Raw genomic sequence first — 11,572 nt, forward strand, 5'->3', positions numbered from 1 at the left:
ACCAGGATACTACACCACCTTCCCCCTTAGAAGGAACAAACAAATGAAAAGTGTAAAAATGAGAATGGTCATTCTACAATAGAAACTAGCATTGAACTAGCATTGTAAAACATAACTATCATAAAACATAAAAGTACACAATGTGACCACCCTTTCTCTTTTTACACGGAAAACAGGAATAATTGATATTTCGCAATTAATATTTTCGCAATGAAATTCATAAGATGTAATTAATAGAAATGACCGAAACTCACACACATGCCAGTTGGCCAGACTAGCAAAGTGAAAGAAACGGAAAAGTCAACAATTAAAATATGCGAAAAAGAAAATCACCAAAAAGTATTTAAATAAATTATATTTCTATAAAGTGACGTGTGCACAACGTACACTAAATAGGAATATATATGTTTTAAACATCAAAGTTATATGCAATGTATGTAATTTCTATAAAATAATTAGATAGTAGTTACGTGCATAGGATAGAAATAATTACAAACCTGTATGAACAAATTTGTGACAGTCATTTCTATATATGCTAATGCGTAGCATTTAACTATAATTTAAATAGATGACAGTCACGTGCATAGAATAGAATTAATGTAAATTTGTATGGTCAATTTTGTGACAGTTATGACCATATATGTTAACGTGTGTCATTTAACTATTAATATTATACATGTGTATAGTATTTAACAAAACAGCAAATTAACTTCAGTATGCTATTTTTAAAATTCACGTAATAATGTTCTAGAATAGCAAATTAACTTTAGTATGCTATTAAAATTCATGTAATAATCTTCAAGGATAGCAAATTAACTTTAGAATGCTATTCCTCCGTTCATGCTACATTTAAAACTTATGTAGACAACCCACTAGAAATAGTAAATTACCTTTAGAATGCCATACCTACATTGTGTTATCCTTGAAGAACACGGGCTAAAATCGTTAAATAGATCGTAAAGAGTGTTTAAAACATATTAACAGTGTATATTAAAAATGTGATGCATTAAACACATGCTATATAACCATTCAAAATCCTATGTAGTAATAGGCATTGGCGTAATAAGGTATCATATAAAATAATTGATGTACAATACATATTCAAATCTTGAAATTCAGTCCCCTTTTAAAACAACAAATTAAAATAAATAAAGTAGACACCGTTGTCAAAATGAGGATCTGATGATAAATAGAAGGCAGTCTTAATATCTTGTAAAATAATGCAGGACTATTTATGAGGTGAAATGTATCCTTAAACTGTTGAACAACTTACTTGAAGCTGCTGCTCACCATATACTTTCTGAAACGAGTAGAGAAGAAGCACACTGTTAAAATAAAGATGAGCGTGAAAGCTTTAGCGTGTGCGTCGCTGAAGTCGGACGCGCTGTATTTAATTAATAAATTTAGCGTGCGCGTCGCTGAAGAAAAATGAGTTATATTTAATTATAACTAATTAGCGTGCGCATCGCTGAAAAACTGTAAAACTGACACGTTGGATAGAATGTCCAGAAATTCGCCGAAATCACCTCAAACCAGGATGGTTGGATTACAGGACGTGGTTGGCAGCGTACGATAGAAAACTGTGTGAATGATTGATTTCATGACATTCACAAAATGGAAGCACGTTGTTCACGTAAGGCCGGGTGGTTCAAGGTGCGTAGATGTCCCCAAACGTCGTGAATCAGCCCACAGACTTGCCATGAAGAAGACGTCACTGAAGTTTCGGACACCGTCGAAGGACTGACGAAAAGGACAATGATGAGAAGGTGAGGCTGTACGCACGAGCCGCATGCTGTGTTTTGAAAGGAAAAGCGGCGGACCAACTGCCAATGTGCGAATACATGGCCCGTCCATTGTATGTATCAGATTTTTTTAACAAAAAGCACAGCGTTGCAAAAACTCAAGTCCGTTATGTTCAGTTCTCTCAATATTAAGCACTGTACATCTGTCGATTGTCTAAACTAGCAGATAGACGGTAATGACATTCTTGACAATGTTTTATGAGGAAAACAGTTCTCAAATTAATAACAGCAAATTTCAAGTGGTGAAAAAGAAATATCGGTATTTCTCATCTCTTCTTTTCTTAATACCGGCAAATCAAGGTCCCATTAATGACCAGAAGATGGCAGTGAATCACCGAGTAGTGTTGTTTTTCGATCTTCTAGTGTGTCGTTTAAACTGTAAATGCCTCACCATCCGGTTAATATTTCTTCGTTGAAATAATAAAACATGGATTTGAAAGCTTGTACTGAAATAGATTTCCTTCTCAATTTTTAGCACACTGTAACTTAGGTAGGTTTCAAATATGAACTGAGAAACAGTTGGGAAAACGATAGTCAGAAAGTATGCAGCAAGAGTCACAAATAAATTTAAAAGATTCTTGAGTGGTGCAACTACTTCACATGCACGTGCTGACTATATATAGGCTTCAATTATTCTCAGGAAGGAAAGTATAAGTCATTTTAATAGCAGAATCTGGCACACTTCAATTGTATGCTGTCAGTAACTGGGCAAAGTAGAAATTACGATAGTCCCTGGTGCTCTTCTATATTAAACAGGCAGTGCCCTCAATAATAAATATGAGTAGACAGAAGAAGCGTTGCACTGGGCCTGACATACTCAAGCTGTATGTTTGTAAGGACTGGCACATCCAATTTGGAGGGCGACCGGTGGTAGGTCACTGGTGGGGCTAATTAAGGGGTGCCAGTAAAGTTCAAATAGTTTTAAATAAATTGTTTTTCCTTACTTGTTGTTTAAAATCTTGATTTCTTGATGATCCTTGAAGTTGCAAGTCGTGTAGGTAAGTCCAAACGTCGCCAGATGTAATAAGATGATCTGTAGCCGAGTGGTATTGATTGAAGATAGTTTATTGATAGGTTTCAAGGTTAAATCAGGTAATCATTCAAGTATCATCAAGTCTCTCCTAAGCCTCTTCTAAGCCCCACCAGGAGTAGCTCTCTTGCTACTCAGCCCTCTTTTCCAACTGTCATCCATCCACACACCACATTCTATATTACCTCATTCACTCAACATTCTACCATTCACTCAGATAGGCTGAGCAGCAAGACAGGTTAATGGAAAAGGCACATGGCATCCAAACCAGGATACTACAAGCAGGCAATAAGGGGAAGTTAACACAGGAAATGCTAGTTAGGTAGATGTTTTGGGAGGTAAGTAAGAGGTCACATGGTTAAACTTCAACAGTTAAGGACTCAGTGGGGGGTTATAAATTGTTGCAACGGAAGGAAAAAAGGGAAACCTTAGGAGTGGGGGCAGGAGGCAAGGTAGCTGAACAAATGTACAGTGAGGTTTAGTTTTGTAGGGCAAAGGCCAAGGAACATGTTTGTGAAGTGCACCTGTCTTCAATAAAGCGGCTCCCTTCTGGCCCAATGTATTATTGTTATTTTAGAACACGGATATACATGTGAAACACGTTTTTGTGTGTTTTTATTTACAATAAACGATGAAAAATATAACAATCGGATGTGGAATCGTTGTTTATGTATTACAAAATGTCAATGCAGCATGATACAAACACATCTCGCAAGTCTGCCTCAATTTGTAGGCAACTAAGCATCGCATTACTTCAACAAGGCGCTGATTTTTTTACGGTTTACGTCTGACGCGTCACGCAAATTGTAGGACACGGTTACGTCAGGCGTCACCGGCTCCATGGCTGCACGCACGGCGGTGCGGTTGCTATAGGAAAGAAATGTGTTAGGAATGCCTCACTGCCTCTTTACAGTCCTGTGACTGATACCCGCACTGCCAAAAGTACTGGAATAGAAAATAAATAAACGGTTAATTTAGCCTGCTTACTTTACGAGGACAGCTTGAGATCTCCCCGATATGAATCTGCTCGCACGAGCCGCCTGAAGACCGCAGCGGCACTGCAGGGTACGGTGAGTTGCGGACATCTGCCTCCTTCGTGTGTTTTGCCACAGTCTATCCCGGGGGAGCTGTCATGAGGCAAACTCCCTGGAGGAGGGGTCCGACCGACGCTGTCAGCTGGCACCTCGACCAGGCAGCCAATACCACTATCTATATCCTGCGCGAGACCGGTCCCACCGGCTTCTTGCTGCGAGAGGATGACGAGGCCAAGCCCTTTAAGGTGCTCTTGGGGGACCCGCACACCTGCAACTGCTCCTCTTTCCAGCGGGAGAAGGAGCCCTGCAAGCACATCTGCTGGCTGCTTCTCCGGCGGTTCAGGCTCCCTAGAGACCACGAGTACGCATACCAAGCGGGGTTGGTGGAGCGGGAAATCAACAGTATCCTCCGGGGGCTGCACAGCGCAGACCCAGCAGCGAGAAAGCCCCCGGTCCCCGCAACAACAGGTGCGGAGGAGGCCCAGGGCAGACAGAAGGATCTGGACTCGGAGGACGTGTGCCCCATCTGCCAGGACGAGCTGCTGAGGCGGAGGTTGCCCGTCACCTACTGCAGGACCTGCGGGAACGCCGTACACATCAATTGCATGAAGATCTGGACCGAACACCAGCCAAAGCCAGAGATCGGGTGCGCATTGAAGTGCCCGCTGTGCAGAGAGGACTTCGCACCGCTGCAGCTCCTAAAGGAAGAGATCAGGAACGCGAGCCAGTCGGTGACGGCGGCTGAGAAAGAGAAGCTTGAGCGACACCTGGGCATCCCCTGTAACAACTGCATGACTCTTCCTATTGAAGGGGTGTGCTACAAATGTACCGAGTGCAATCACTTTCACCTGTGTCAGGGATGCTTCGCTGTTGGCCGTCACCCCCCTCATCAGTTTCTTTCCAGACTGAAGAGGAACCAAAGATGGAGGCCTCTTGGGTACGTCCCAAAATCGCCTTCTGAACACAAACCATGCGATGGGTTAGAGACTTCGCCGAAGGAAGAAATGGGAGCAATCAAAGGAAGATCTAGCCGTTTGCCAAAGCAAGTCCTTAAATCGTTTCCCCTGATGTTGGTTAGACAAAGTAGCAAGTTGCTATCCCCAGGACATCAGTGTAGGATCTGCCTAAAGGCCTTCAGTCTTCGTCAGTATGCAAGACTCCTGCCATGCCGACACACATTTCACAGGGATTGCATTGACAAGTGGTTGCTGCATGAAGATGCGTGTCCTATTGATAAACAAGTTTTGTACAATCCCATAACTTGGAAGGAAGTGACAGGCAATGAAAAGCTCAACAACCCTGGATCAATGACAATCAGTACAAGGTTGTCAAACACAAAGGAAGCAGAACTGTTCATACCTGGAACTGGATTGTTCATTAAGCAGAAAGTGCATGGGCATGCTGGGGAAATCTCTCAAATGAATGGGAAAACAGTTTTTCAGGAACAGGACCAACCAGACCTCAAGCATACCCCATCCTCTAATGACTTGGAGTTTCAGGGCTCTAGACAATCCAGCACCAAATACTGCAGAGCAGCTGGGATCGCAGGTTCACAGCCCTTCAGCAGTTGTATAGACGTAGCCCTAGAAACCACCAAAAAGCCATGCTCAATCAAGTTCGTTGATTGTATTCTAACCCGGAAAGGAATTCTTCCTAAACGTATCCGAGGTTCATCATCTGCTTGTGGAAATCTAAATAATATAAATACAATGCAGGATAGCACTAATTTTCTAGGAGATCATGGTGGTTTAGAGCAGGCAGCTGCACTGCACAACAGAAACATCAGTAAAAGTGCAGCGGGTCTTGGATTTGGGGCAGATTTCAAAAGTGGTGTTTTTGTACATACTTCTGACTTCAATCTAAAAGGAGAACCCGAACCAATGCGTAATCAAAAAGGACGCCATCGACTCCTTTCGAGGAGGCCAAAGCAAATCCCCACCACTCTTCAAAGTCCAGAAGTAGCTTTCCTGATGGAGGGTATTCCTCTCAACAACAATGGATAATGCTTTGGAAAAAAAAGGTTAACCTTGAAGCAAACGGAATTTCTCCTAACATCGACTTTCACTTTTTACAGTAGACTTTATCAAGTTTTTTAGGTTATTGACAGAACAGTATGTTTTTCATACTATAAAAATTATTTTGTAACATTACCTCTAGTAAATTATACCATTTTCCAACTAACACATAAATACACATACTTTTACAATATTTATTCACCATGAGGAAAGATTAAGAAAGGGCAAGATGCAAATCATTTTTTTATTCTTTATATTGGAATATATTGTCAATACCAGTTTATAATGTTTGAACACTCTAAACTTATATTCTCTATTGACTGAAATGAAACAATACAACATGTTTAGTTGTTCAATATGTGCAGTACAAACGAGATAAAAGAGCAAAGATGAAGTTATTTTTTCAGTTAAGATTATATATTTTTCAAGCTTAGAAAAAATGTATAAGCAAGTTTATTACAATTAACTGAACTACATCAGATGAATTAATAAAGTAGGTATTAGTGCAATATAACATGCATTCAAATATTTGTTTACAAACATTTTTTTCACATTTACCTTTGTAAAGTCCCAGACATAATTTGACTCATAGCACTGTTTTCATTTAAATAGTTCAGTCTTGAAGGATACATGAAGCATACCACGTATCTTTTAATTAACCTAGAAACTTTGTTAACCTAGAATCTTCATGGGTGATGGTTTGTTTTTCATATTCTACACATATGTATAAATATATGTCAGAGCAGGGAGCAATTCCACCTAACAATTTATAGTCACTTTTTCTTCTTAACTTCCTCACCACATTCACAATGCACCTTCTACAATTACATCTACCTAATACCTCCATTTGTGCAGCTATTGAAAACAAAGGTTCATAAAAAAAGTATCCCGTGGTCGAGTTTAGGGGTCTTTCTAAATATGTTTGAAGAAGGGCAACCTGTGCATCATGGAAGCCAGCATGTCAGTCTTTCAATACCAAAGTCCTGCCGTTTTGCAGTCTCGCCTACATGTAGCAGTAGCTCACTACAATGAAATAATACATACAGTGGGTTTTGGGTCCGCACCTTGCTTATTATTGAATAGATTTGTATCTATCTCAGTAGCATGCACCCGATTCATTGGCATTGTCTTTGTTCTATCACTGGAGCATTACCATCATATTGAGTGTATAAGTTGCATTCTTCCACTCATGACAAAAAAATTCATATGTTTTTTACTTGATTTCTAGTGCTTTTTTTGAGCAGATGGCTCCCTGTCTCTGTATGTCTCTCCCTCTCTATTTCTCCTCCCTTCAGGGTCCCATATCTTCAGCACCATAGCCCCCAACCCACTCATCCATTGCTCCCTCGTGGCTCCCTATCCCTCACCTTCATGCTTTATTTTGTTTTCCATTTCTTATTTTTATTGTAAAAAATGAGTGAGGTCCAGGCAGCTGAAAACATTGCTACTGTCCGCTTGCTTCTTTTTGGGATCCCACATATACTTTTGTTTGCAGCTCAGCCCTCTGCGCATTCATTGCTTTCCAATGGTAAAAACAAATTGATGCAGGCTCGGCAGTTGCACACTTATACTAGGCCTCTTACTTCTTTTTGCGCTCTTGTGCATTTTTACTACATTTTTTAATGACGAAAGCACCAATCTACTTTGGTCACTGCAACACGCACTTGTCATTAGGCTTACCTGCAAAACATTTGCCACCCTGAGTGGTTTTTTTTCTACTGCCAAAGCAAGCATAAACAAAACCAATTAGTTGCAGTTCCCAGTCAAGGCTGACTAATTTAGCAACTGATTGTTTTTTAAAGCGTAACTTGCTTTATCCTAATTTGCAAGAAGTGTATCCTCAACATCTCTTCCCATGCTATTATTGTTCTCACCTGCAGCTTTTCTGTAAGTAGCTTATTGCAAACAGTAAATCTGGTATTTGTAAAGCGCAAACTAATCACCCCTAAGGATCTCAAGGTGCTGGGGGCCATCGGGGAGATTAATTGAGCTATTGCCATGAGTTACTTGGTGCTGAGCTGAGCTGCCACCAGAGCCGGGGATCGAACCGTGAGACCCGTCCTCCAGAGGTAGCTGCTCCAACTGCTGAGCCACACAGCCAGCAGAATCAGTAGTTTCAGGACTGCCGTCCATAATTTTTTTTGTCTGCCCAACAACAAGTGTTCCTAATATTCACCATTATTGACTCAGTGCCATTACTGCTTTTGAAGTTTGATTGTTTTATGTCTAGCAAGTGTACGTGTTTTATATTAACAATAAGTAGTATGCAGGAAGCTTTTTGCTCCATTGACGGATTTAAATTTTCTTCTATAGGAGCTTGTCACTACTGCAAACTTTAGTTCAGATGACACTATCTCCTGTGAAGGGATCAGTTGTGTGGGTGCTACTGTTGGGGTAGTTGTCTTGCTTACCTCCATCCAATAGAGTTCAGTTGAAGAAATCCATTAACCGATTTTAGCCACTCACCAACTTCCATTCTTCTACAGTCACCTCCTAAAATTATGACTACTCTGGAGGTGGAGACATATATTTAAAAAATATTTTTCTATTATGAAGTTGAGCACTATAATTATATGTGTATAAGCTAGTACCAAAAGCGATAAGGAAATTGTGCTTTTTGTCATTTACAGGAGTGTATCTGTGCAGAATTGGGTACCAATGTTTGTGTCATTTGCTCAGAGTGTTTTTATCTAACACTTTTGAAACCTGTGGCAGCGTTTGTTCTGGCTTGAGCTTCTTAGTCATTGCAGATTTGCCTAGCACCTAGTCCCACACAGACATGCTTTTAAATTCAGGCAAGCCCCAAACTACAGGAGACTATGGATTCCCTTCTCGGCTTCTCCATTACTTAGTACACCCTTAATTGACAAATCACTTAGTGCCAGACTTTTGGCGATCTTCCATGGCCTTTCGGTTGTGACTTAATCCCTATCTGTAACTTTCCTTTAACTATATTTTTAATATCTAGTTACTGAGTTACACAGGCTGCGATTCTCCACTGCTGCCTTTTGGACTTTGTCTATGTCCAAGCTTTCTCACGATTTATTCAAGAATGCTGGGGCTACCTATGGCTTTGGTACAGAAAATAATTAATAGTAATGGATATTCTTGCTTACAAATTCTGTTAGCTTTATCGTTCTTAAGAAGGCCTACTCCGAGTTCTCCAGAAATGGATAATCACCCATCAACAGACGTTCTGTAGATGCAGAGTATTCACTACCTCTTCAAAATGGACTTGCAACAGATATACAGATTGTGCTAGTTCCACAGATTGTCACAGAATATTTTAAAACTTATTATGCACTAAGTTTGCCTTGTTAATTTCCGTAGTGTTGAATTTTCATTCTAACATTGTTTCATACTTGACTGACAAGTAGTCCTATCCTTAGTTTTGCTATTTATTTGATTTGATATTAAATCACTGCTAATTAATAAATATTATTTTTTACCTTTATCGTTGTGTTCATAATTGTGTTGTGTATTATTGTAAATGGTATGTTTGTATAGCTGGTTTATTAAAGCCTGCCATAATCAATGTAAAGCCCCACTCCATACTGAAATAATAAGTACGTAGTAGGACACTGAAAGTCATACCTGTGCTGTAAGCCCCAGTGTTCCTTAGTTACACAAAGTGTTGTTGAACTGATTTCCCCAGCAGTAATCCAATTGCTATATAATTCCTTAATACATGTTAAAATCAATCAATCAGTATATATAAATTGCGGCAAATCACCTGTAAGGGTCTCAAGGTGCTGGAGATGCTAGCTGCTTAGCGGAGAAAGCAGTGAAAAACAAGGCAACAGCAGGAGAAATCACGCAGGAAAAATGGAGGGGAAAGGATGGAGAAAGAAGTAGGAAACAAGCAAAAAGCAGGAGAAAACACTCAGAAAAACAGGAAGGAAGCAGAGAGGTGCAGCAGCATGGGAGAGCTGCGCCTGGGGCCTGCTTAATGGGGTTACGCTGTGAAAAAACATTTATGTGGGCTTGTAGTATGAAATGCCACTTTCTTTTTAGGTTTCGACTGCACAGCGCTTGTGTTGTACTTGTGAAATCTATTGTATTTAATTTAAAGCTTAAAAGGCGCTTACATCCCGCCCTTGCTTTTCAATGTTCCTGTGCTTGCCACTTACTTTCCTTCTGTTTCTATTGGTTTTGCCATACAAACTCCTGTTATTCTTCGTGTGTGTTCTTCTTATCATTGTCCCATGGTCCAGGTTCTTGAAAGGTTCTTGTTTCCATCCTCTTTTGTGGAACTTTTTTTTATTATGTTTTAGCTGCACAGAGCGCTGTGCTTATTTTTTTTGCCCTCCCCCTTTACCTCATCTACTTCTTTTGTGGCTGCACGCATTTGAAGCGTGCTTGTTGGCTACGTGTTTTTCCCTCTCCTTCAGACCCACCCTCCTCTCATTGTTACTCCGCCCTCTTTTCTGATGATGTCAGTAACAGAGGAATTTGCTAAATGACAAACAGAGTAAACGTCGGGTTCTTTTCTTTGTTATGAAGCGGCACGGGCACCCTTTCTTTATATGGAGGTGAACTGATCTGTTTTATTTTTTAAAGTATTGCCACAGACTTGTGTGACTCGCCTATGCTATGATATGCTTTCCTGTTAGGTGATTATTGGGCCACGTTCTGGTATACTTTGCTTTTTATGCAACTCCTAAGCGAGTTCATATGGTAAACTGCACATAATTGCTTGGACATAGATTAAACAGCACCATTACGTGGTCTTTCAGAGTAAAGCCTCTGGCAGCCAGTATGCTGAAAATGGAATGCAACTTTCATCACACCAAAGGAAGAAGCTTTCAGAGGCAATTGAATGTTTAATAATTTAATCATGTTCATTGTAAAATAGATTCCCTTCGATTTAGAGGTGATAGCAGGAGCGTCGCAGTGCAGGCATCCATGGATACTGTATTTATTAAGTGGGCATTTATAAACAGTTGCATTTTTTGGGAATGTAGGGTCAGTAGCAGTTTAAGTACTGCAGGCCTCCATGCCAGGCATTCCGACCTAACTTTTTCCCCTTTTTTATTGGGGGCAGTTTTGATTTTGAGGTTTATGGCAGGGAATTCTGGCCCCTGAATGTGTGCAGAACAAAAGAAAGGAATTTCCTGCGTTGCTGTTTCACATCATCTGGTTTAATGCCATATAACAAACAGGTTCTACATGACTGTGCTGTGTATTCTTTTACAAATGCACTCTCTAACAGTGCATTGGTCTGCAGTCCGTTCGTCCAAGCCCGCTGTCTGTGCATTTTCAGACTCACTCCTGCCCAATCCTCCCTCCCCCACTCCCTTACTAGTATTGCTTCCCTGCCCCGCCCTACCCTTCTCCTGCTGTCCCTCACCCTTCATGCCCTCTCTGGCTCTCCTGTCCACCAAACTTGCACTGTAAAGGAGGACAGATGCTGATGCTGTACAGATAATGTCTCTAGCGCCTCCTTCTGAAGTTAGGCTTGTCTGCGGTTCATAAACGTCATGCATACCACTAAAACGCAGCTTCTAGTTAGTTTTTTCCACTTTGGTGTAAGGACCGTTATCAAAATAGTTTGTGACAGTAATCTGATTAAAGAGGGCCTAAACTTAGTGTTGACCTCCAGATAGCCTTCGAAAGCCATTCATTTTGTCTGTGGCTGATCTGAATCTGATTCATGTGTTCATTTGCAGCTGCTCTGTTTCCATGTAAACA

At 40.6% G+C, this 11,572-nt stretch overlaps 1 protein-coding gene across 1 annotated transcript; it reads left to right on the forward strand.

Annotated features, from left to right (window-relative positions):
* Positions 1 to 3,717: 3,717 nt before the first annotated feature.
* On the forward strand, positions 3,718 to 9,335 carry ZSWIM2 (zinc finger SWIM-type containing 2). The gene has a single exon (XM_078655953.1). It carries the CDS (start codon positions 3,965 to 3,967, stop codon positions 5,867 to 5,869), a length of 1,905 nt encoding a protein of 634 aa, XP_078512079.1. The 5' UTR covers positions 3,718 to 3,964; the 3' UTR covers positions 5,870 to 9,335.
* Positions 9,336 to 11,572: the final 2,237 nt, after the last annotated feature.

This window comes from Lissotriton helveticus, chromosome 8 (assembly GCF_964261635.1).
Source record: "Lissotriton helveticus chromosome 8, aLisHel1.1, whole genome shotgun sequence".
Lineage (NCBI taxonomy): Eukaryota > Metazoa > Chordata > Amphibia > Caudata > Salamandridae > Lissotriton > Lissotriton helveticus.

Excerpts from the sequence above, each read along its gene's own strand:
- ZSWIM2 (XM_078655953.1), top strand. The coding sequence starts at position 3,965 with ATGAGGCAAACTCCCTGGAGGAGGGGTCCGACCGACGCTGTCAGCTGG.